General features: G+C 36.9%; 1 protein-coding gene across 3 annotated transcripts in view; it reads right to left on the bottom strand.

The window, feature by feature from the left end:
• The window catches only part of Map3k5 (mitogen-activated protein kinase kinase kinase 5), a 201750-nt gene that overhangs the window by 102922 nt on the left and 72048 nt on the right, over positions 1 to 26780 (bottom strand). For all 3 annotated transcript variants that reach the window (XM_076858216.2, XM_076858214.2, XM_076858215.2), the window contains 5 exons: positions 25156 to 25179; positions 19384 to 19577; positions 18466 to 18634; positions 17271 to 17377; positions 14630 to 14800 (listed from right to left, as the gene is read on the bottom strand). In XM_076858216.2, the coding sequence (XP_076714331.1) occupies positions 14630 to 14800; positions 17271 to 17377; positions 18466 to 18634; positions 19384 to 19577; positions 25156 to 25179 (665 nt within the window). The remainder of the gene's footprint in view (positions 1 to 14629; positions 14801 to 17270; positions 17378 to 18465; positions 18635 to 19383; positions 19578 to 25155; positions 25180 to 26780) is intronic.

The following is a 26780-nucleotide window of genomic DNA, read 5'->3' as shown; positions in this document are numbered from 1 at the left end:
GGGAAAAGGTGACAGCTCGACAATTTAGATGTCGGGTTTGGAGAGAAGAACTTTAAAAGAATGATTAGAAATATGGTGAGGAAAGTGGGGTGTGGTGGCACACACCTGTAATCTCAGTCACTTGGGAGGCTGAGACAAGAAGACAGCAAGTTTGAGGCCAGCCGCAGCAAATAAGCAAGACCCTGTCTCAAAATAAAAAGGGCTGGGGATGTAACGCAGAGGTAATGCACTATTGGGTTCCATCCCCAGTAACCCCCTTCCCCAAAAAAGAAATATGGTAAAAAAAAAAATGGAGAAAGAGATAAACAAAATGGATGAAAAAAGAAGCAACTTAAATGAAGTTGGAATTGTTAAAAAAAAATCAAATAATCTAGAACTAAAATATATTATGCCTGTTGTGGTTTGGATGTGAGGTGTCCCCCAAAAGCTTATGTGTAAAACAATGTTTGAAGGCTTAGAGGAGAAATGATTAGGTTATGAGAGCCTTAACCCAATCAGTGTGTTAATCTTCTGGTAGGGGTTGTTAACTGAAGGCAGGTGGGGTATGGCTACAAGAGGTGGGTCACTGGATATATATATACACATTTTTTCCCCCTAGATGAGCAGAGCTCTCTCTGCTTACTGGTTTCTCTGCTTCTTGACCTGCTCTCCTCCACCATACTCTTCCACCATGATGTTCCGTCACACCTCAAGCCCCAAGGAATGGAGCTGGCTGTCTATGGACTGAGACCTCTATAACCATGAGCCTCCAAATAAACTTTTCCTACTCCAAAATTGTTCTCATTGTGTCTTTTAGTCATAGCAGCGGAAAATCTGACTAAAATAATACCTGAAAATAAAACTTACTGTATGGGTTTAACAGCAGACTAAACAGAAGAGAAGATACTTTGGGTAAACTGAAAAACATGTTAATAGAAATATTAAAACTGAAGCAGAGAGAGAAACAACCCACAACAGAGCCTAGGGGACATATGGGACCTCGTTAAATAGTCTAACATATGAATTCCTGTATCCTAGAAGAAAAGAGAAGGAAGAATCTGTGCCACAAGAAGTATTTGAAGATAGAGATAAAATATTCTCAAACTGATAAAAACATCAACCCCCAGATTCAAAAGGTTCAACAAAACTCAAGCAGATAAGATAAAAGCAGATAAGATAAAAAAATTCACATTCTAATGCTAACACTGAAAACACAAAGAAAAAAAATTTTGAGACACAGGGTCTCACTATGTTGCCCAGGCTGTTCTGGAAATTGTGTCCTCAAGTCATCCTCCCACCTCAGCCTGCTGAGTAGCTGGGATAACAGTGTGCCACCATACCCAACTTAAGAGAATAAACTAGAATTGACCAGAAAGAAAAATATATTTTGCCTTCCAAGGAGCAATAAAATTACTAGTTGACTTGGCAATGCAAACTATGGAAGTTAGAAGGCAATGAAATGACATCTTTAGCAGAATGAAAGAAAATAAGGGTATAAGATGTTTACCGACAGGCAAAAACTAGGAGAATCAGCTGCCAACAGACCCACACTATTAAAAAATACTAACAGTTCTAGTGCATAAATCTTTGATCCACTTTTTAGTTGATTTTTGTGTAGGGTGATAGATAGAGGTTTAATTTCATTTTGCTACATGTCGATTTCCAGTTTTCCCAGCACCACTTGTTGAACAGGCTGTCTTTTCTCCAATGTACATTTTGGGTGCCTTTGTCTAGTATGAGATAACCATATTTATGTGGGTTTGTCTCTGTGTCTTCTATTTTATACCATAGATCTACATGTCTGTTTTGGTGCCAATACCATTCTGTTTTTGTTGCTATAGCTCTGTAGTGTAGTTTAAGGCTTGGTATTGTGATGGCTCCTGCTTCACTCTTCTTGCTAAGGATTGCTTTGGCTATTCTGGGTGTCTTATTTTTCCAGATAAATTTCATGATTGATTTTTCTAGTTCTATAAAGAATGTCATTGGAATTTTAATAGAAATTGCATTAAATCCGAATTCCTTAACAAGACTCCTAAAGCACAAGAAGTAAAATTAAGAATCAATAATTTTTAATTTGATGGACTCAAACTAAAAAGCTTTTCAGCAAAGGAAACAATCAATAACATAGAGACAGCCTAAAGAATGGGAGAAAATCTTTACCACATGCACCTGAGATACAACACTAATCTCTAGGATATATAAAGAACTCAAAAAACTTAACCCCCCAAAAACAAATAACTCAAACAATAAATGGGTTAAGGAACTGAATAGACAATTCACAGAAGAACAAACACAATCGATCAACAAACATGAAAAAATGTTCATCATTTCTAGCAATTAGAGAAATGCAAATCAAAGCTACTCTAAAAATATTTCATCTCATTCCAGTCAAAATGGCAATTATCAAGAATATAAGCAATAATAAGTGTTGGTGAGGATATGGGGGAAAAGGCACACCCATACATTACTGGTGGGACTGCAAATTAGTGCAACCACCCTCAAAGCAGTATGGAGATTCCTCAGAAAACCTGGAACAGAATCAACATTTAATCCAACTATCCCACTCCTTGGTTTATACCCAAAGGACTTAGAATCAGTTTACTGCAGTGACGCAGCCACATCAATGTTTATAGCAGATCAATTCACAATAGTTAAACTATTGAACGAATCTAGATACCCTTCAACAGATGAATGGATAAAGAAAATGTGGTACATATACACAATGGAATGTGACTCAGCCTAAAGCATGAAATTATGGCATTTGCAGGTAAATGGATGGAACTGGAGAATACCATCCTAAGTGAAAAAAGCCAATCCCCCCCCCCAAAAAAAAAACAAAAACAAAGGCCAGATATTTTCTCTGATAAGCAGATTCTGATCCATATTGGGGAGGCGGGGAATGAAGGAACTTTGGATTGTGCAGAGGGGAGTGTTGGAAGGGGAGGGGCTGTGGGAATGGGAAGGATGGTAGAACCAGACATTATTACATACATGTATGATTACACTACTGGTGTGACTGGGCACCATGTACAGCCAGAGGAATGAGAAGTTATGTTCCATTTGTGTACAATGTGTCACAATGCATTCTACTGTCATGTACCACTAATTAGAACAAATTTAAAAAACATTTTTTTAAAATTTCCTAATTTAGATGGCTGTGGTGGCTCATGCCTGTAATTCCAGCTACTTGGGAGGCTGAGGTAGGGGACCACAAATTTAAGACCAGCCTTGGTAGCTTAGAACCAGTTTCAAAATATAAATAAATAAATAACGCTCCCCTGGGGTTAATCCCCAGTATGGTGAGGGGGGGATTTTTATAATATAACTTAGCAAGAAGATAAATTAACATGAACAACATATAAGTCTGTACATATGGAAATCTATAAATAGTTAACAGTATAAAACTATCTATAAATATAGAGAAATAAAATTATTAGACATCAATAATGTTAAATTAGAGAAAACTTCACTAAAGAAATAAATCTTAGGAAAGGAACCTGACATTCACATTTTAAGAGAATAGTTGAAGTTAAAGTTAATTCCACTCCTTATTTTTTTTAGGGGAAGGGGGTCCTAGGGAATTTAACCCAGGGGCACTTAACCACTGAGCTATACCTCCAGCCCTTTATAATTTTGAGACAGGGTCTCACTAAGTTGCTTAGGGTTTTAAGTTGCTGAGGCTGGCTTTGAATTTGCAATTCTCCTGCCTTAGCTCAGCCTCTGAGCCACTAGGATTATAGGCATATGCCACCATGACCAGCTTCACTCCTGATTTTTTTCTACTTCTGTACAAAATATTTGTTGAAAGGGAGAAAAAAAATTTCATTCTTTGATTCATTATTACATTTGAAGTGTAATACTTCTTGTATTAAATGTGATTTATTATTATATTTTAAATGAATGAAGCTTTCCAGGTAATAGATTTTTGTTCAAAAGCTACTGTATCATTGCACTTTCTCACCTGATTGTTGAGCATTAAAAGCAATAAGTCCTTGGTAGTGAAGGGGAGTAAAGAAGTGTTCAGAATAAAGACTTAGCTCACTTTTTTGCATCTGGGCTCAGATATAAAAGAAATATTCTTGAATTGATTATTTCTAGCTAAAGACCATCTGAACTCAAGATACTGAACTCAAGTTCTTTCTTTTTAGCTGTCATTTTTGCTCATTTGTGATATAACAGCTGTGATTCTTTCAGTGAGAAACAAATAATTAAATTAGAATTTCATGGTGCTTCACAGCTCTAGGGATAACTGGGAAATTATCACTCATAAAATAACTAAGAGGAAAAGCAGGACAGCATGTGCAGAAAACGAGTACCAAATCATCTGGCCGACCTGATCTGGAGAAGGAAGATGATTATAATAGAAAAATCAGAAAGAAAATTTAAAAACCCCAAATTCTTCTTCCATTCCTTTTACTGTGCCCATAAATTCTTCCTACAAAAAGAATTGTGCTAGTTTTGCAATGTTCTTTAATTTGTTACTCTGAAACATTTTTCAAAGTCTTAAATTTCTTCTGGGCATATGCCACAAATAAATGAAAGCAGGATCTGAAAGAGATATCTGTACAAGGAGTATTGACAGCAGTAGTACTTTCAGTATAAAAGAGTTGGGAACAACACACACTCCTGCTGATGAATGAATGGATACACAAAATGTGGTATGTGCATATGATGAAATATTATTCAGCCTTTAAAAGGAATGAAATGCTGACATAAACTACAATAAACATGAACTTTGAAAATACTATGCTAAGTGAAATAAGAAATCACAAAACAAGCATCACTTAAATGAGGTACCTGCAAGAGTCAAACTCAGAGACAGAATGTAGAATAAATAAATACAGGTCCATTGACAATGAAAAAATATTTTTTTACAAAGGGTTACGATGGCAAATTGTAAGTTATGTATATTTTTACTACCACCATCAAAACAAAATAAAAATCCAAAAAACCAACCCTACAGTTTTGAATGAATTATATTCTGTCTTAAGGAGATGTTACCCATTGTTTAACAATTTCCCTTCTGTTAAACATTTAGGTTTCCTCTAATTTTTTGTTACCATAAAATTTAATGTAGTGAATGTTACAAACATAACCTTGTTCCCATATCAGTTATTTCTTTAAGGATAGTTTAAAAAATGACACAACTGATCAAAGAACATGAATCATTCCAAAACTCTTGATGCATAATGCCAAATTGCTATCCAGAAAGATCTGGACAATTTATATTCTGAACATCAGTGTAGAAAAGTGACTTTTACACTGGGCCCAAGACAAAACATTCTCATCTCTTTTGAAATAATAACAAAAACAAAAAGTTCAGGATTTTAACTTGTCCTTATTTAAAACCCCTTAAGTGAATAGTTTTCATATATTTATGACCAGTCTACACATACCCTTCCAATAACTGCCCCAATTGTTTCAAATTAAAATGCAAAGCCATATTCAGAAGGTTGGAAAGATGAGAAGAGACACACTTGGGAGAGCTAAGAAGGGGAGGAAGAGTTGGGTTAGGGGTTTAGACCTAATCTTTGAAGATATGAAGAAGAGTAAAAATTTAAGATAAAGGGAGGGAGTAACAGGAAAATGTGGGGAAAATCCACTATTTAACAAAAGAAGAACAATCATACATATCAATCATGATTAATCTACTCAAAAAAATGGATCTGATAAAGAAGAATCTTCATGGGCAAAGAATTTCCAATTGTTGAAAACCTCCCTAGCCATTTTGATGTTCAGCCAGATTTGGCAATAATCACTGTGGGTCACTGAGTGAAATTCCTCCTCTTCTAGCATATTCTTCTTCCTTTTCAGTATAACACCTGGCAAACATCTGTTTTTCTACTCATTCCCTGGATAACATAACTGCATAGAGCAAGCCTTGGTTGCTCTCCTTAGGTGCTCAATATTCACTAGCCACAATTAGTACCTCCATGGTGACATATCACACATTATCATTCTTGGACTTGGACTTGGTCATGCTATATAACATGTCTTCACTGAATCTGCCATCTGCTGAGAGTGGCATTAATCATAATCAAAGCTTGAGGCCTTTGTCCCAAAACACTTGTTTACAAAGCAACTGTGGAAACACTGCATTTTACCAAAGCTCTAGGTCATCCTAGAACTCCTGGACCCTTAGGAACCATCGACATCTGAACACATCTGAGCACCAGCAAGTCGGGCATCGTGCTGAGCTACAAAGAACTCTTCAGGCTTTGTGTTCTAAAAATAAAAAATCAACCCAAACCTGGAAACTCATCTGATATACACAATAAAGAACTAAACAAAAACAATGTCAATGAAATGATGGTGAGATCAAGCTGGGGGTGGGAAGGTAGGAGGGTAGTGGAAATAGAGACAATACTGATAAAGGCTATCTTGAAGTCATGGCAGGGAAAAAAGAGGGCTAATCTGGCAAATGGAAACTAAACATCAGTCTTTCTTTGTATGTCAATTGGTTTGTTACATAACTCTTCCAAAGTAAAGCCAACACCATTAATAATGTAAAAACTAAATCTTTATTAGGCACACATTACTGTTTGAATAGCACTATCACTGACGTCAAAGAAAATTAGTTGATAAGGCAAGGCTCTCTGCTCTTTCTCAAGTTACTATGGAAAAATGAAGATATTAATGCTGCTTAACTGCTTTTAATTTTCCAGCCATGGATCTTTTTCAGCATTATAATGGGAAAGACATGATTATACAGTACAGGTACCTAATTCCCTTTCAAAGTTCTGAAAATGACTATCTCCCCTTATGAATGAGAACATCATCTTCTCCAGAACCAAACGTGACTTTAAGCAGGCGCTGCGCATCCCACGTGACCCGCAACAGCCTTGGCATATGAAATCCAAACGCAGTCTGTGTGAAAGTTACACCCAACCTACACATTCTCCCTTGTTGGCTAAAACATTTAGCCAGATCCAGAAAGAAGATAAAGAGTACTCTTAGGCATATTTTAGGAAAAGGGAAATTTAATATAACCAATGTTCATGTCAAACAAGCATAAATGTAACAATATGTAAAGAAATACAGGATATTTTGTACATATTATACACTAAGGATATAACACTAACTGCCTAGTAGATTCCAGGATTTTAACATGTTTCTTCATTTAATGCTCACTAAAGAGCCCTCATCCCTCCCAAAGAGATTAGTGTCCTGCTCCTTCCTCCTGGTGACCTGTGCAACACTGGGCTGATGCAGAAATCCTAAATGTATGAAGGAATGTCTGGGATACTCTTGGTGAGCATGTTTTCTTAATCCTAAAATAAAGATGCAGGAAAAGAGCCTCCCTTTTCCTCGACATTGGAGATTGATCCTGGAATGGCCACAGCCACCTGGCAACCCTAGGAAAAGCCACCTAGGAGGCAGAGCAACCACAGCAACAGTGAGGGACAGGCACTGAGCTAATATTTTCATGCTGCTGCTTACCAGGCGCTGGAGCCAGTCCTACTTCTAGACTTCATGCTTTAGGAGATCCACGGGTTCTTTACTGTTTAAACTCATGGAAGTTAGCTGTTCTGGTACTTGCAGGATGTCAACAGTGTTCCATCTCATCTAAGCAGGTATTACTGTTTTTAAATAAGAAAACTGGATTTCCCAAAGGTTAAAAATTTGCCTAAGATGACACTCTTTCCCAGTATCAAGGCAACGGTTATCATGTGTCAATCTCCCAAGAGTCTGTGTCTTTTCAACAAAACTGTATGGACACTTCTAGAAATGGCTATTCCTGTAAACTCTAGGGAAGAGAGCCTACCATGTAGTCAAAACAACTGAAGAAGTTAGATTTGGAATTTTATTAATCACAGAGCAGTGGAAAGAAAAAACATCAGCTTTGCCTACTTGACAAGGTTCTTGTAAGCCTCTGGAGTTAACGACACACACACAAACCTCTGAGCTTCAAGGGACTGACTATTATTTCTACCTACATGAACAAATACTGCACATAATAAAATGTTCTAAGTCAGTCATGCTGCATATGAGTTCAGCAAAACCATTTCATGGTTATTTCTTTTTAGATTAGGTTGAAAAATAAATTAGAAACTCCATAGCCTCCAAGGCCTGTTGGTGTAATATTTCAATGGATCATCTCCTGTTTTAAAGTCTGTCAGTTAAGAAAACATATGGCCTTTTGCTTTTAGAATGTAGATCAGGGCTCCTGCTTTACATCACAGGCTTTGGAAGCTGGCTATCCATTGGGCTTCCCTCCCCTCCCTCCATCTTGCTGTTTCTCCTACCTCAGCCTCAAAGGCCTCTAACCAGCTTGGGGCACAAGCTGTAATTGCTCTTATTTAAAACCATATTGAACAGCCGGGTGTGATGGCACACACCAACAATCCCAGTGACTCAGGAGTCTGAGGTAGGAGGATCTTGAAATCAAAGCCAGCCTCAGCTACAGCAAGGCACTAAGCAACTCAGTGAGTCCCTACCTCTAAATAAAATACAAAAAAAAAAAAAAAAGGGTGGGGATGTGGTTCAGTGATTAAGTGCCCCTGAAATGAATCCCTGGTACCCCACCCTAAAAAAAAAAATAACAAAATAACTATATTAAATTTATGATAAAAGGCACAACTTTTAATAGACTAAATGTAAATCACAGTTGAACAACCTAAAAATGAAAAAGGCACTTTTCATACCTTAATTTGGATTAATTATAGGAATTTAAATATTTAAGTGTTTAAACTTATGTAAAGATATGCAATCAGCTTTCATAGCCATTCTACATTGGAGAATTCAACCTTCATTGAAAATACTGGAGGGGGCTGGGGATGTGGCTCAAGTGGTGGCGCGCTCGCCTGGCATGCGTGCGGCCCGGGTTCGATCCTCAGCACCACATACAGACAAAGATGTTGTGTCCGCCAAATACTAAAAGAATAAATATTAAAAAAAAAAATTCTCTCTCTCTCCCTCTCTCTCATTCTATCTCACTCTTTCTTAAAAAAAAAAAGAAAAAGAAAAAGAAAATACTGGAGGAAAAAGAACAGCACTGAAAATGTTCAGATGTTTTTTCATGTCATTATAGTTAAAAAATCACAGTTTAACAACTATTTACATAGCATTTATACTATATCAGGTATTATACGTTCACTAGAGATGATTTAAGGAATATGAGAGGATTTCATAGGTTATATGCAAATAATACTATGCTATTTTATGCAAGGGACATGAGCATCTGACAATTATGGCATCCACAGGGGATCCTGGAACCAATTCCCAAAAGCTAAGGAATTGGTTATAATGTATATAACCATTTATATATATATATAAGAACATGTAATAAAATATTTATATATACCATGTATAATATAAAATATAATAAAATTTCATTATCTCAGCCAAATTTGAGGGATCCAATGAACAAAAGAAGGAATGACCATAAAAACATCAAATATTAGAGCACTACTCTTTAGCTAATGCTTAAATCAGCAGGATGGATTAATTCAAATCGCTCACCCTGTGTGTTGGGTAGATTAAACAACCAAAGTTTGTTCTAACAATATACCATAATTCAGCAAACTGAAAAAAATCCAAACCAGAAATTTTTTTTATTTTATTTTTTTTCCCTTATTTTCTATTTGCACACTCTGAATCCCCCAGTAAAGCTCTCAGAAAATACATGTTTCCTGGCAATAAAAAAAGGTGCCATGCACAGTTCCTGAATCAGATACTATGCTCAGAAGGGTGTGGAAGTCTCCCCCATCTATTGCGGGGCAGGAACATTTAATGTATTAGCCATATTAAAGAGGGAATTGCAAGAAAGGGCTTGAGGAACCACGATCATCACAATTGCTTGGGGCTCTTTTGCTATTGAGTTGAAGCTTTCATCCTTAACTTTCCATAGTCTGTGGATCACTTTTTACTCAAGCCAACAAAAAATGACTCAGTGTATGGAAAGAAGCCCAAGGTTCTCCTTATCCTAGCTGGACAAGTTGAAAATGCAGAACATTATGACTCAAAGAAATTCAGTTGAAACATCCCCTTGGACCCAGGACTCAGGGCAGGTGCAATCCTGTGTACAACTGGCCAGATGCCTGATAGCCTCAGCAGTGTTCTCCCCGTCAGTACCTTGACAGGACAGCTCCCTTCTCAGCACTGACCAAAAGGGAGGTTAGAGACAGTGTCAACACAAATGAGTGTGTGTCTGCACCACTGTGGGAGATGGATCAAATCAATAGGTGCTGGAAACACATCTAAAAGTGTGAAGACATGAGAAATCACTCTTTTTGTTTGTTTTGAGACAGGGTCTCAGTATGTTGCCCAAGCTGGTCTTGAACTCCTGGGCTCAAGCAATTCTTCCATCTCAGCCTCCTGAGTAGTTGGAACTATATGCTACCAGTTCCAAAAATTATCCACTTTTAAATTGAGATGTGAGTGGGGAATCCTCCTTAGTGTCTTGGAGGACTAATGGATAAAATGACAATAATGGTTATAATGATAGATTATAGACAGTTCTCTATAGTAAAAGTGCCATTCTTTTTTTAAAATTTTTTTTAGATATTGATGGGCCTTTGTTTTATTCATTTATTTATATGTGGTGCTGAGAATCAAACCCAGTGTCTCACACATGCTAGGCAAACACTCTACCACTGAGCTACAGCCCCAGCTCTGAAAGTGCCATTCTTATATTACTAAAAAAAAAAAAAAAATCAGAAAGTGATACACACAAGGTCAACTCCTAAGGCCTTTCCCACTAAAGTCTTTGAACTCTAATAGCCCTCCTTCTTCTTTTTCTTTAAACAAAAAAAAAAGAGTGAGAAAGAGAGGAAGAGAGAGAGAGAATTTTTTTTTTAACTTTTTTTTTTTTTTTTTTTAGTACTTGGCGGACACAACATCTTTGTTTGTACGTGGTGCTGAGGATCGAACCCGGGCCGCACACATGCCAGGCGAGCGCGCTACCACTTGAGCCACATCCCCAGCCCCCTCCTTCTTCTTAACAGAAAATTAATGGAGGAGTTTAAAATGAAATCATAAAAATCTGCACAAGCTTCCTTTTGACTTGAAGATCTTGACCAGAAAGCTCTTTAAAGAGAAAGCTGATATTCCTAGGCTAAAAAGGAACCAGAAAAAGTTAAATCAAAACCAAACCAGAACAAAACCAGCAAAAACTGCTTCTGCTCCTTAAGTGAACTCTACACAACCTTGAAAATGTCCCTTGGTCTGTCATCTAAACTGTTTTGCTTTCAAACAAGGAAACATTTCTATTTTACTCCTGTGCATGATGCACACTAACTTCTTAGGACATATTTCCTTTGAATTCACAGACCATGAAACCAGGCTCCTTTAGAATTATCAACACATTTTTTTTACTATCACCATGTCAAAGCATTTATACTGGGCTTAGTGCTCCCCAAATTATCAGATTCTAATTCTCCTATCATTTCAAGAGCTAAGGTAAGTATTAATGCCACGGTAACAAAAAGGCTGCAAAGTTATAGTCTTCTTTGGTAACAGCAGGAAAAACAATTGTTTAAGAGAAACTATAAAATTATTTACATTGTAGTAAAAAATGTATAGTACAAATTCAAAAGTCCAAATCAAAGCTTCTATGAAGAATCTAGGAAATCACTGTCTGCATGTTTTCCTCTCTGGTTATAACCCATTACCTGACTTTAGTTTCCCTCTAAACTGCTGAAATGACATGAGATTTTAAAAGATTTCAATTTCACAACTTAAAAAATGTTTATAGATATAAATGAGGAACCCCTGAACTAAATCAACTGTCTTTAATATATACATTCCGTGTGTGTGTGTGTGTGTGTGTGTGTGAAACCAATGAATATTTTAGGAATACTAGGAAGTAACAAAGAACAATACAAACAACACCCTAACATAGTTATCATTCAGCTTAAGAAATAAAGTTATATATAGATGGGCATAGTGGCGCATGCTTGTAATCCCGCTATTTAGGAGGCTGGGTCAGGAGGATTCCAAGTTGGAGACCAGCCCGGACAACTTTGCAAGACCCTGTCTCAAAAAAAAACTTTTTAAAAAGTATTTGGAATGTAGCTCAGTGGTAAAGTACCCCTGGGTTTGATCCCTAATACCACACACAAAAAAATGTTTTAAATATGCTCAAAGTTGCATGTGCACCACTCCAAGATCTCTTTCTACTCTTCCATCCCCACTATGATGTCCATACAGGCATCTATACTTATACTATTATCTGTATGAGTGTTCTTGCAGCTTACTATGGTAACACAGCCACATCAATGTTTATAGCAGCTCAATTAACAATAGCTAAACTGTGGAAGCAACCTAGATGCCCTCCAATAGATGAATGGATAAAGAAACTGTGGTATATACACACAATGGAATATTACTCAGCATTAAAAGAGAATAAAATTATGGCATCTTCAGGAAAATGGATGGAGTTGGAGATATCATGTTAAGTGAAGTAAGCCAATCCCAAAAAACCAAAGGCCAAATGTTCTCTCCAATAAGTGGATATTGATCCATAAAACGGGGGGGGGGGGCATAGAAAAATGGAGAAACTTTGATGGGGCAAAGGGGAGGGAGAGGTGGGAAGTGGGGATGGGGCAAGAAAGATGGTGGAATGAGATGGACATCATTACCCTAGGTACATGTATGACTGCACATATGGTGCGACACTATATCATGTATAACCATAGAAATGTAAAGTTGAGTTGCAATTATGTACAATGAATCAAAATTCATTCTGTTGTCATATATACCTAATTCAAATAAATTTTAAAAAGAAATTGTACTCTATGTGTCCTGCAAATTGTGTATTTTGTTGAAGTTTTTTAAAAAGTTTTTTTGTCAAAATGTTTACATATTTTAAAAAATGATTACATAAAGAAACTTCTAGAGTTTCTCTAGGGTATATGAATCTGCTGGATCTAGGATGGATAAATCATTCATTTTCCTCAATAATGCCAAAATCTTAAGTGATTATAAAAATTCATACCCCAACCAACAAGGGGATTTCTCTAACATCCTTTCCAACTGTTATTCTCAGATTTATAAAAAAGTTTATAAACCTTGAGTAATCTAAACAGTGCAAAATGATTTATCATTGTTTTAGCTAAAAAACATCTTTTTATGTTTTAAAAATATATTTATATAATATATTTGGATATTTGTGATTCTGTGTTTAGATACAATGGAGAAATAAATTTCAAGCTTGGTCTCACATTTTATTAGGATAGTTCTGTTTTGATCTTGCTCTTAATTTGGGGGCAATCCCTTCATCCTAGGATACAGTTTTTATTCTTAAGAGTTGGCCCTTTTAGAGATTCATTAGAAATTTTAAATCACAACAACCTGGTAGGTTCAGAGTCCCAACTCTCTCCTCCCCATGGTGGGAGTGCCTGGTGGGAGTACCCAGTGGGAGTACCCAGTGGGAGTGCCTGTGCTGAAGTCTCTGTTCAGCTTTGCAGCCTTTCCAGCTGCTCCCTGCCCCTGGAGCTCCTCTGCAGTTACTCCTCAGAGGCACACTCCAGGGTTGACCAAGAATTGAAGAGGGCTCCTCCCTCTGTGGCATCTTCAATTAGGGTCCAGGCACTCTGGCAGCCTCACGAAGACTCCTCAGACCAAGAAGACTATGATTTAATTTCCAGCCTGAGTTCCATCTGCCCCATGTCCTGCAGTCCAGGGAGGGCCCCAAGGGAAAAATCATTTAAATGTAGATTTTTCCCTAGTTGCTATCCTTCATTCAAGGATCCAAACCTTTGCTGTTTCACTATTCTCTGCATTCTAACTGGTTTTTTTTTTTTTTTAGTGTTTTTCCACAATTACAACTGTCATTCACAGGAGGAACACATAATCAAACCTACTCTGCTCATTCCAAAAGCCAGCACCTTAAGGAGAAACACATTTCAACTCAGCCATTCTCCCTAGTCTTTGATTTTATGGTTTATGGTATTTTTTAAATCTTGTTAAAAAAATTCTCCAAAGTCACCAACAGTTTGTATATTTTATTCTAAAAATATTTTTTTTCTAAATTACTTTTTTTCACATTTTGGTCATTAATTCACTCAGTTCAGTTTTGTGCAGGATTTAAAATAGGGATCCAGATATATAGATACAGATAATAAATAGATTATCATTGTTATCAATTCCAATGTCTTGTTTGTTCGTGCCTATAGCCATACTCTGTGGTTTGTTAATTATCATAGCTTTATGAGGAGTCTTGTTATCTCATAGAGCAAGTCCTTCACCTTACATTCTCCAACATTGCTTTGCCTATTCTTGGTCCTTTATTTTTAAATAAACTTTGGAATCAGTTTGTCAAATTACATGAAAAGGATTGCAGGGGAGAATTAACATCTTTGAAATATCAAGACTTCTTATCCACAATTTTGTATGTTTTCCCATTCCTCCAGGTCTTCTTTAATGTCTTTTTATAAATTTTTTTTAAAAAAAAATTACATTATATATTTCAAACGTCTTTAAAAATCATATTCTTAATTTATCTTTTCATCTAATTTATCCCAATTTAGTGTGCCATGACAAATGAATGTTATCAAATTGTATATTAAAGTTATAAAATATAAGATTTAGCTCATAATACACAAACTATTTGTTAATAATAATATGTTAATACTTTCATTTATGCACAGTTTTGTATACCATGGTCTTACCAAGTAAGTAGCTTGCTTATTATATTCTAGATACTTACCAAGAAGCTCCATGGTCTCTACTTTCAGTGTCGGTGAAATTAGAGTCTAAAAACATATCTTTGTAGATTCGACCAACTAGGCAATACATATCTGAAGCAACTTGTCCTTCACTTTGCACCATGGGAATCATGATATCAAGAGCTTTTGCTCTATCTCCAGGGAGATTTCTCCTAAGATAGACAACATTGTTGTTTCAATATAGATTGCAAAACCAATATAGGCCAATTCTTTTTAAAACTTTATTGAATGTATCAATTGATTCATATTAGTGAACTCTGGCAGGATAAAACAACAAAAGATTTTTGAGAGTCCTCTATAGATTTCTGTCCCAAGCCTTTTTTATCCTATTGTATCTTTAGAGGGTTGAGCGAGTATCTCTTCTGGTTGCTCTTCAGCTCTTGGTGATGGATTTGTACTACCCATCTTTAGTCCTTCCAACTTCCTTGCAGCCTATATACAGCTTTAGGTCTGTGGAATGAGATTAGGAGTATAGTCTGTGGCCTTGAGTGGGGTAGTCTATTATTCTAAATAAGGACAAACCCTTGGCCTTACATTTCAGTGGCTTTTGCTACAAAACCTTAAACAAACTAATTCACAGACAATACCAAAAACTAACTTTAATCCATAAGTTGCCTGATTTCTATATGTGAACAACTGACTATCTAAGGAAGGTCTACTATATTGCTCATTTTTTAAAACAACATATGTAGGTAATTCACAAAACCAGAAAATGTTCTCTAAGAGTTTTCATTTCTTGGATCTTAAAAATAGTATGCTAAGTGGCAAAATCAGTCACAAAGACCATATACTATATGATTCCAGTTATATGAAATGTCAAAAGTTGGCAAATCCATAAAAACACAAGGTGAATTAGTTGTTGCCAAGGGTTAGAGTGTTGGTGGAGATGACTGCTCATTGATAGGGGAGTCTTTTGGGTATGATAAAAATGTTCTAAAATGTATTAAATTGATGGTCACATACTCACACTCTGGAAATATATTTTTAGGAAAAAAACCATTGAGTTATACACTTTAAGTGAATAAATTTATCCATCCAATTGTATGGTATGAATTATATTTCAATAAAGCTATTATTTTAAAAATGTTATGGCTGGGGATGTACACTCAGTGGTAGAGTACTTATATAGCAAGCAGATGGCCCTGAGTGGGATCCCCAACACCAAAAAGCAAAAGAAGTTATCATATCTACTCTCAACCACTACTTGTAATCCATGAAATTCCCTTTTACCCTTGTATGAAACATCTTAAGTTGTATGCTCATCATTTCATTATATCTATTTTAGGAAATATACATACAGAAAGCAAACACACATAAAGTAAAATTACAAGTGGCATTTAGGGATTTTCATTTCATAATGTAACCTTCCATTCTACCTTTCAAAAAGGGATTTATTTGAAAACCAGTTGGAGCAGGTAATCTCTGGAGGTCTCTTCTATGTCTGTCAAATCTAAAGAAGATGTTAATAAATGGGAAGATAAAATGGGCTTTTATTATATATTTACTGTTAAAGTTAGTGAGTTCTGCAGTTTGTGTGGATCAAGAAGGAAAGACACAATCTCAGATTGAGCAGCATGCTGACTTTTTCTTCTAGAGAGAAGCAGTAGAGTCAGTAATGATGGGCACATACCCAGCACCAGGATGATGTGGCTTTGACGACATGCACACTGCAAGCCTCAGGGACAATTACTCAACCTTTTCAACCTGCAGATGCCTCTTCTGAAATAAGGACAGTCAAGGCTTACATGACATATGGCAAGTGCTACATTAATGTGATACCCGCTCCCTTTCTTCTCATTGTTCTCTTCATTTGTGGTAATTACACATATATGTTGTCAATTCTCTCACCATGGAAGAAAACAGCAATACAACTAACAGTTTGGGACAGCACAGTGCTCTATCCCCATGCATACCCAGAGCGCAGAGGGCCCTCCAGGGTGGCTCAAAGTAGGAAGTGGCACTGAGATGAGCCACAATGCAGACAGAAAGCAGAAGCAGGGCTGGAGGTGACAATTCCAGTCTAATCCTAATCTCAAATGTGACCAACAGAGTTTTGATTATAATTAGGTGTGATCAGAGCAGTTCTGGTAAAAATATTCCCTGATTAGGAATATTTTTACAATCCTTACTCTGCTTTAGTTAATATTTGTGTGAATAACTATCTGGTGTTAAATGTAATGTCAACCCTAGATACCTGCAGATTCCACATTCTTGGATATAGCACCATAGAAAATATTTGTTAAAAAAAAATAAAACTGCATCTATATTGAACATGCACATAATTTCTTTTCCTGTCATTATTCCCCAAACAACAGAGTGCCTCACCTAAGTATCATATTTATGTAACTTTAAAAATTCTAAAGAAGTGTAAATAGCAAATATAAACTTTGAGAAGAAGAAGAATTGTATGAATTTAAATAAACAAGTAGTGCGGGACCCTCTACTGCCAATAATCATAAAGAAACCAGATGCATGCTTCCTATATTTTATGTGGTGCAGGTAGATATATTAATATTACATTCTAAAAGGGTGTTACTGCAATGCCACAAGTACCCTGTAAAGAAACTGCAAGTTAAGGAATAATATGAGAGTATATTATGGAAAGGAATTTTTTCTTCTTACCTATTCAGTGCAAATGCATAATGAAACTTGACATGGTGATGAGAGGCCAAATCAAAGGTTGGCAGTTTTTCTAAAGTCTCTACCAGCTTCACAATGGAATCATAGTCCTTTCAAATAAGAGGAGAAAAGCATAGTATTAAACCATTAGGGGAAAGTTCTGACAACCAAATGTTTTATGTCATCTCAATAAGAAATCAGAATTCATAGAGAACTCTGAAGAACTTAGAAGAAACTATTATTTTTTTTTCAAAAAAGTTTGAATTTTATAGATAAACACATTAGAAATACAGCTACCGTGTTTGACAAAAATCAAAGGAACACAATAAACACCACCCAGGAGAATAATGCTGTACTGTGTAAACACGGGGTGGGGGATTCATTCTCCAGAGTCGCATTCCTGGTATGCACTGTTCCATCAGGAAAATAAAAATTTCAAGGGCATGGAACAACTGTCTGAACTTCTGGTGTAAGTAACAAAATGGTTCCATTTCACATGAGTTAAGCTGTTCTGTCATTGGCCTCCTAAGTGCCACAGTTCTCATGTGAGTTCCTGTAAAGCTTTACACAGATATGTAAGGCTGGATGTGGGAATAAAAAAATCAGAAGAACTTAAATTTTACTATTCATAGAAACGGAAAATCCTCAACTCAGGATTTTATTCAATCTATCATATTTTTAAAATTCTAAGACATGTCAATCAAAATAATATAGCATGTTAGTATGCTTTACCTATATTTAAGTTCTTTACATAACTAGTTAATTGCATATTTCTTGCTTCTGGATGGCTAGATTGAGTACTATCAATTTCAAATAAAACAATTTCAAGAAGTAAAAGAGATGCCCACAAAGCACTAAGAATTTCTGCTACTTGCCAAACAAAGCTTTCATTTATTGATTGACAGCAATGTCTAAAGCTAACGGAGTAGAACAGACCATTCCAGGTTAGCTACGTGAACAGATTCTTCTTTTTGCTGTTTTTGAAGAAAAGTTGAATCTTTACTATGTAAAGTATTTCACAGTCACTGATTAATACATGAGTCTTTTTCATTCATCATAAAACCACAGGATGGAAAGGAAGGTCAATAAAAAGTTAGATGTAGCAACATGAAATTAGCTAACTAAAATGTCACGGTAACAGTCTCTTACTCCTCCAATATGCTACGTGACAAAGATTTTACTTTAAGCATCTTCTCACCTGGATATCTCTGTAGGAAAGTAACAGATTAATGACAATATCTGCCGTTAAGACTTCAATATTGTCTACTCGTTGCCGAATTCTTGCCAATTCGGCTGCCAATTCTTTACCAGTGTACAAATTCCGAGCTTTCCTGATATCATTGAGTATAGATTCCCGGAAATACTGGCTGATAGGGAAAAAAAAAAAAAAAAAAAGCATATTAGCAAGGATTTTCAGTGAAAACTAAAACTTACAACTTTATATGGAAATGAATCACATTTTCACATGAGTGGTTTTCAATTTACTAAGATGCACAGAAAGAACTTCTCATTTGGCATTATTATTAAGAAATTTGGGAGTCCATGTATTTAATACTCTTCCTTGTTTCAGAAAAACTTGAAGACAAAAATATTCCACGTTAATGAATTTTCTTGAAATGTACCACTTAAGATGCCAAAACTTTTCAAGTTACTATTTTGAGCAGAAATTGCCCTAAATAAATTATATATGCCTATGATTTGAACATAATATAACCTTTACTTTCTGATTCAATATCATCATTCGTTAACATAAATGATTATTTACTGAAACATACTTTCATCAACTTTTTTCAGAGATCTGACCCTTACATGAAAGTTCCTGAACATTTAATTCTGATGTTTCTATATTTGATATATGTATACTTTTTAGCATTACTATAAAGCAACTAAGAGATTTGGGAGGGGGGGGTGATGCTGTCAAGTTGTTGTATAAAGTGAAATAATGCAACATGTGACTATATGGTGTCTCTTTTATATATTTAGAGGATATTGAGCATTTTTTTTCCTGGTTCTTAGCTGTGTAATTGACACCTAAGAAATATCTGAAAACATGCTCAAGTAAGTGAAGTAGAGCAACACTTCATGACCATCACCACATGGCAGTATTAAACATTACCTGGAACTTGCTTGTGCCACCTTCAAAAGCTGAATGAAACGATCCACAAGAGGTAAGCAGATAGGTCCCAAAAGCAGCTCAAAGTTGGGTTGCATGAGCTCTGTCAAGCCCTTCATGAAGCTGCTGTCACAGCAGTAGACCTTGTTATGCGGAGTGACCATGTAGGGGACAAAGGTGTAGTTCCCAGTGCACATCTGTGGAGAGAGGAGGCAGCAGGTGCTGGGGAGCTTGCCTGGGGACACCACATGGAGGGAAATCCAGGTCCTACTTCAGTGACTCATTTTAAATAATTTTAAATGTGAAAGGAAAGAGGAAAACTTCATTTCTTATTCATGACCTATGAAAATGGAAATTTCCCCATTTCTTTAATTGCTTAGTTCAATGCAATTAGGACTCACTGATGATACCAAAAAACTATAGAACAGTTTCTAGCAATCATTAAATATTTATTTATTCACCAACTTGCATGACCAAGGCACTATGACATATGCTTAGGAAAAACAGTAGCTTAAAGCAGCCTAAAGAACTATGAGTGATCCTTGATGCTTCCTTTCCTTCCCCCCACCATTCCCTGTCAAAGTCCTATCTGTTTTGCCTCCAAATGGATCTGATATTTGTCTATACACCCCGCTCTTCTCCTGCAGCACTGAAAGTCCAAGCACCAGCATACTTGGCCTGAGTCTGCGAATGGTTTTAATTGGTCTCCCTGCTTCTACTCCTGCCCCCATTCTCTTCTTTACCAAGCCGTCAAAGTGATCTTTAACACCCTACAAGACGGCTTCCCTCAGATGCATGGAGCCATCAGGTGCCCTAGGATGTAAATGGGGTGCTGCACTGTAGTCTGCAAGGGCCTGGCTCCTTCAGATGCTGCCTCTCCCCAACTTCAGAGGTGCCACTCTCCCCGGACTCACTGTGACCTGAGCTCGCTAACCTTGAACCAGTTCCCAGATGATGCCAAGAGAGGGTATATTCGTGCCAATGGAAGCCCTGCTGGGAAGAAGACAAAGGGGATTGGACTGGATGGTCCTGAGGAAGCAAATCTGACTGGAGCTCAGGGCTCAGGAAAGGGAACTGAAGGCAGAGCTAAGGACCAAAATCTATTCTGGGCAACAGAGAATCATTGAAGGATCCAGAGTAGGAAAGAAAACACAACCAGAGCTGTGCATTTTGATAGTATAGGCAGATAACAGGATGGAGTGAGAGAAAGAACAACAAGATTTAAGGAAATTAGGCAGGAAGCTATGTAGCATGACCAGATTGGCAGCAGCGGCGATGGAAAACAGGCACACATATCTAACCATGAAGAATCCACCAGATCCAGTAACTGGTTATACATGCAGAGAAGGAAGGAATCAAGAACAACTCTAAATGGGGCTACCTAAAAAGAGTGGCTATGTGACCAGAAAGCAAGAATTCAGAAAGCAAGGCCATTCTGACTTTTTTATGAACAATGCCCTTTGAGGAACTTGCAGTATATCAGGTAATAAATCCCAACCAGAGTCTGACTGCCAGGTAAACTACAAGAATACCAAAAGGTTGAGATCTGATTTGCAGAGGGACAGGGCCAAATGTTCACTTTAGAGAGGATGGAACTTAAGGCATTAAGAGGATGGTGTTTAATGTGAAAATGTCCAAAAGGGACTTGGAAATGTATGATGGGACCATAAAGGAGTTTCAAGCCAAAACACAACCTGTGAATTAATTGATGTGGCTGAATCGAAGGAAATAGGAGAGACATCTAAGAGAGAGAGAGAGAGAAAAAAAAAAAAACATTTAAAAAGACAAAAGCAAAGGGCTGAGGACTAGAATGGGACATGTGACAGTTACAGTATCGATGTAGAATACCTTCCAAATACAGTATCGATGTAGAATACCTTTCATGTGTTGAAGACTTGATCCCCAATACAGCAGGGTACAGAGGTGGGGCTTTTGAGAAGTGATTGGATCTAAAAGGCTCTGACCTCATCAGTGGATTAATCCACTGATGGCTGAATGGCCGACTGGGGGTAGGGCATGGCCAGAAGCAGGTCACTGAGGGCATGCCCTAGAAGAGCATTCTTATCCCTGGCCCTTTCCTCCCTCCCCTCTTTCTCTCTCTGCTTCTTAATGCCATGAGCTGAGCAGCTTTCTTCCCTGATACTTTGCACCATGTCAGCCTCACCTCGGGTCCTAAGAAATGGAGCTGGCTGACCCTGGACTAAAACCTCTAAAACCTTGAGCCAAGATAAATCTTTCTTCTTCTAAGTTGTTTTTCTCAGGTATTTGTCACAGCAACAAAGAGCTAATACAGTGGCAAATCCTATTACCACCATTATAGGAGAAAAAGGGAGTCCTGTGAGCCTGCTGCCAGCCACATCAGCACATGAAGGCAAACAGCCCTTCCTTGCTCTTAGTGCTAACCCAGTAAGAGCAGACAGTTATTCCCTACTCGCAAGTGCCCACGTATGCATTTCCTCAGGGTTACCACAACCCATTAGAGAAGATGCTACTGCTTCCACTTTATAGATGAGGAGACAGGTAAACTTAGATCAAGTGTCTGGTCTGTAATCTGTTTGGAGCTCTAGCCCAGGGACTTTTTTCTCTGCAGGGCATGTCATTACCATCAGGGGGTCACATGCACTACCTCTATCTCTCACCAACCTTCTATCACCTTCTAAAGAAACCTATGTGGGCAAAGTGACTGATCACAACAAAGAGAAGAGCAGTGTCAAATGCCCTTACGGCCAGATTTAAATATTTATGAACATATTATGCTTCGAGGAACATGTTTATGTCAATAATGAGGCAGAAATAAGCCCAACTACCAGCTAACATAAAGAAGAACTTCAATAAGTTGAGGTTTCATGTTTAAATCAAATACATTAAATTCTTCCCTTCCCAAGTTCTCCTTCATGTAACAATGATTGGAAGAATAATCAGGAAGAGGAAAAATGATCAAGTCCTACTTCTAAAATGTTACCAAGGTCTCAAAAAATGTGCACCAAATTTAATCCTTTCACCCAAGTCACTGCCTAAACAGAAAACTGAGGACATCAAGCAGGTTGTTTTCCAAAGCTTCTAGAGCTTAGACCATGCATGAATTATAAAGGAGGAATAGAATCAAATAATTCTTATTTGAGACATACATCACAACTCAAAATTGCTTTGAATCTTCTATCACAAAATGAGAACAAATCAATGAAAAGTCAATAAGCCAGAAAAGTGCTGTCAAGAGTTTTAGAATATTATTCTTTTGCTGCTGGATAAAACTGTGTGCCCTCAGAAGCCTTGACATCATGTGTACTTGGGTATAAGACATGAAATATACATGACTAATGAAATATGGGGCACTGGGAATAATGCACCTGTGCAAAACTAATTCTGGAAGAGAAAGATTATCTATCTGGGTGTTGTGTTGGACAGAGGGAGGGGTAAAGAGAAAAAAAAGAAGAGTCATACAAACAGCAGAGAAAAGCAGATGTTAACACAAACTCTAGGCTGCAGGACTTCAGAATCCCTGTTGAAAACACCGAAGCCTGCCACAGGTTTACCCAAGGGACTGGCCTCGATACAGAATTTTCAGTTTCTACTCTAACTCCTGAGACTACACACACACACACACACACATAAATATACTTTTTCAATGCCGCATTGTCAATGTCAGAAGAAAAAGGGAAAGATGAAAAACTGTATGAGGCACATGAGTATAGCTAGGCCTGAAACAGCCCAGGGAGTACTCAGTGGGGAACAGTGCAAGGGTTAGCTGATGACACTGTGCTTAAAAGGTAATTGCTGAGAAATGCACTTTTTCATAAAAGTGATAAAAACTAATAATATGGGACCATATATTTCCCAAATTGGCTCACACATAACAGAGAGATGTTACTATAGCAATTTCTATTTGTCAAATGCGACTGAACCATTATTTTAAATGAATGATAATTCAAAGTAAATAAAAATATAACATTGTGTCAACAAGAAGAAACACCACAAGTGCAACAATTGACCCTAATTCTAAAAAAAAAAAAAAAAAAAAAATTCTTTCCTTCTTTCTGTTTTTTGAGATAGGGTCACACTATTTTACCCAGGGTGGCCTTGAACTTATGATCCTCCTGCCTCTGTTCCCCTAGTAGTTGGGACGACTGGCACACGCCACTATGTTTGACCTAAAATATTTAGATCTGCTTTTTCCAAGAGGAAGAACACATTTCCTCAAAATTCTAAGGCACTGTTATAAAATAACAACACTGATCTCTCAGACTTTTTTTTTCATGGCTATCAAATCCCACAGCTTAAAATCTTGTCTTACTCTAAAAAATTATCTTCTCTGTTAAAATTCTAACAATGCTACATAAATATGGACATAAATGTGCGTGGAAAGAGTTCAGCATCTGGGAAAAAAACTTCTTGGCAGTCAATCATACTGAAATGCCTGTGTACAATATTCAACTCTTTAAAGGACACCTAGCACCTGGAGCACAGCAGCTTTCTCAAGTCAATGGGCAGCTTATTTATGATACAATGTTCATTCCACTCATCAACCTGCTTCTCCATGTGCACAAACTGAATCAGGCAGGACTGGATCATTCCTGTCCTTCAGGGCTCAGGGAATGCTACCTTCCCTGAAGGACCTGAATACAACAGTCATCCACTCTTTAAAACATCACCTTGCATTAATTTTCTAATTTATTTGCTGCCCTTTTCCTCCCAACTAGACACTGGCACTTCTCAATCATTGGCTCATGGAACAGGTATGAGCATGGTTATCTTCACTCAACCTCTATGGTCAGTCCCCTCCAGCACCAAGCCTGAAGCCCAGCACACAGTTCACCTTCAATTAGTACTTGCTGAATAAAAGTTACTAGGCTGAATTGAAGCATGGAGCAATGAGTGCTCACTTCCTGTCAAGGGCTGAAGTTTAAGAGGTTATAACAGCAACATTATCCATCTTATTAAATGAGTCCTCTCTACCTGGTGAAATCTTAAGCATAACATTTAAAATTTCTGATCTGTGAAAACGATACTGTTAATCTCATCATCTTAAATGGAATCATGTGCAGTCTAAATTGCAGAGGTGTGCTCATGAAGATATCTAAATAGTCATTTATTTTCCAAGATGAAATATACAACCTTTGGCCTAACATGGTCGCTTCCACTGTAATATTATAATTTTTCTTCATGCAGTGTTTTTTTTAATTTTATTTTTTTTCACTTTTTCATGTTTGTTTAATTCTGTGGGAGACTGGAATTCTGTAATGAGACCCAAAGGCAAACTATGCTACTTAGGAACTTAAATCAATTTCTCTAAATAGAAGATAGATGACATATTTTATATATATTTATATATATTTATACATATATTTATTTATATATATAAAATATACATATGTATGACACATATGTATATTATATATACACATATATACATCGTATATTATCTATACACTGCATGTGCACCCACCCACGTATTATATATACACAAATGTGTGTCTCTCTTGTGCATGAATGCTGTTTTATTGCCACTCATAATTCCATAACATTGACTATACTATGAAGATGTTTTCCAGAGCATAATTACATATATAAAAAGTAAGATAATACTGTTATCTCCAATTATTGAAATACATTTTCACTACAATGTCTTATTTAGATAAAATATGCATATTTAAATTCTAAAAAGGAGTAACAGATACAGAAATTAAGAATTTGTGAAGATTTTTGAAAATAGCAGAGATTAGTTGATGGAAAAGAAAATACTTTGAAATTTCTGGAAAGTTAAAGCAAAATACTCACAGTATTCTTCTGGCAAATGATTTCCTGAAAAACAAGAAAGACAAAAAAATCAGAGCAGAAATTAATACAAAAATCAATTACTTCAATGATCTTTACTGAACTATTCTATGTGGGAACATTTGTATTAGCAATTAGAAATTCCAGAAAGTGTATATTAAGTTTCTGTATCTGAAAGTTTACAGTCTGTTTCAGGAAAATACAACAGTATTGTATAGGGTATAAGAAAAACAGCATAATCATGTTAAATCCCAAATAGAATAATCTAAAAATCATTTTTTCAGCTAGGCACAATGGTGTTCACCTGTAATTCCAGTGACTTGAGGAAGGGGAATGGCAAGTTTGAAGTCAGCCTGGGCAACTTAGGGAGATCCCACCTCAAAACAAAAAGGCAAAAAGGGCTGTGGATATAACTCAGTGGTAGAGCACCCCTGGGTTCAATCCCTGACACACAAACAAAAAAATTTTTAAAAAAGCTCTCAATAAAAGTGAACTATCATTATTGCTATTCCTAGACATTAAAATAGCTAGAGACACGGGGGAGACAATCTAGAGATGCCCATGCTATACAGATTTCACTGAGGTTGGGGAATCATTATTCAGAAAAGAGAAAATAGGACAGTCTATTGGAAATGATGGTATGTATGTTGTCATAGAAACAGAAAACAGGTATTTGCGGAGCTCAAGGGTGAGTCCATCTGGCTAAGGAGAGGGGCCAGATATGACAGGGTAAGAGTAGAGATCCAGGATCCAGCTGACTTGCCATCATCTTTCATCCCACCATCAGGATGCTAAATCATATCAGGCAAAGGAGAATCATGAGGGCTTTGGCTTAGAGCAGTACCTAAGACTCTTAAACATTCAAGAATAGTAGATGTGAAAGTAAAACTGATAGAGGAAGAAATTGCAATGGGTAGTGTTGAGAGCCATAAAGATGAACATAAAATAATGGCTTACTTTAGGATGCACAGAAGAGAGAATTAAGGAGGTATTTGAAAAAGATCTTGAATATATCATTGAGCTAAAGCAGAAAGTTCATTTTGACACGTACAGTTAACAAGATGATACAATTATTTGGGGACTTACTGGAATAGACTTTGAGGGCTAAAATGAACTGTGTTCTGCAAGCACTTGGTAATCAAAGTGCTTTTTAAGGTGAGTGGTATGTATGTATAAATATCAACACATATTGGGGCACTGTAATAGCAAAGGTTAGGAACAACATAAATGGCGATCACCTTGAAACTGGCTGAGTACTCTATGGTACCTCCATACAATGGCAGCTCCATACAATGGCACACAGTTCAGTCAAACAAAGAATGAGGAAGTCCTGTTTTTGTAGTGAAATAGAAAGAGTTCTAAGATACACTGGTAAGTGAGAAAAGCAAAGGGCAGAATAGTTTCTATCCTATGTGCCTACGTATATGGCAGTGCACAGAGGAACGGAAATCAAGGGACAGAAAAGTGACATTGAGGAGGTTTAAAGTGGCTTTTCTACAGGTGATTCATGGGGAATTAATGCCTGCCTCTTTCTTTTTCTTTCTCTCCCCACCCCTACATAATGGTTCAAGAACAAATAAATAGAAAAATCTTGGATAATCACAGGGCCAGAAATACAACATGCAGAT

This window comes from Callospermophilus lateralis, chromosome 6, assembly GCF_048772815.1.
Source record: "Callospermophilus lateralis isolate mCalLat2 chromosome 6, mCalLat2.hap1, whole genome shotgun sequence".
NCBI classification, from domain to species: domain Eukaryota; kingdom Metazoa; phylum Chordata; class Mammalia; order Rodentia; family Sciuridae; genus Callospermophilus; species Callospermophilus lateralis.
The sequence above is the reverse complement of the archived record's forward strand: the minus strand, read 5'-3'. Positions and strand labels throughout refer to the sequence as shown.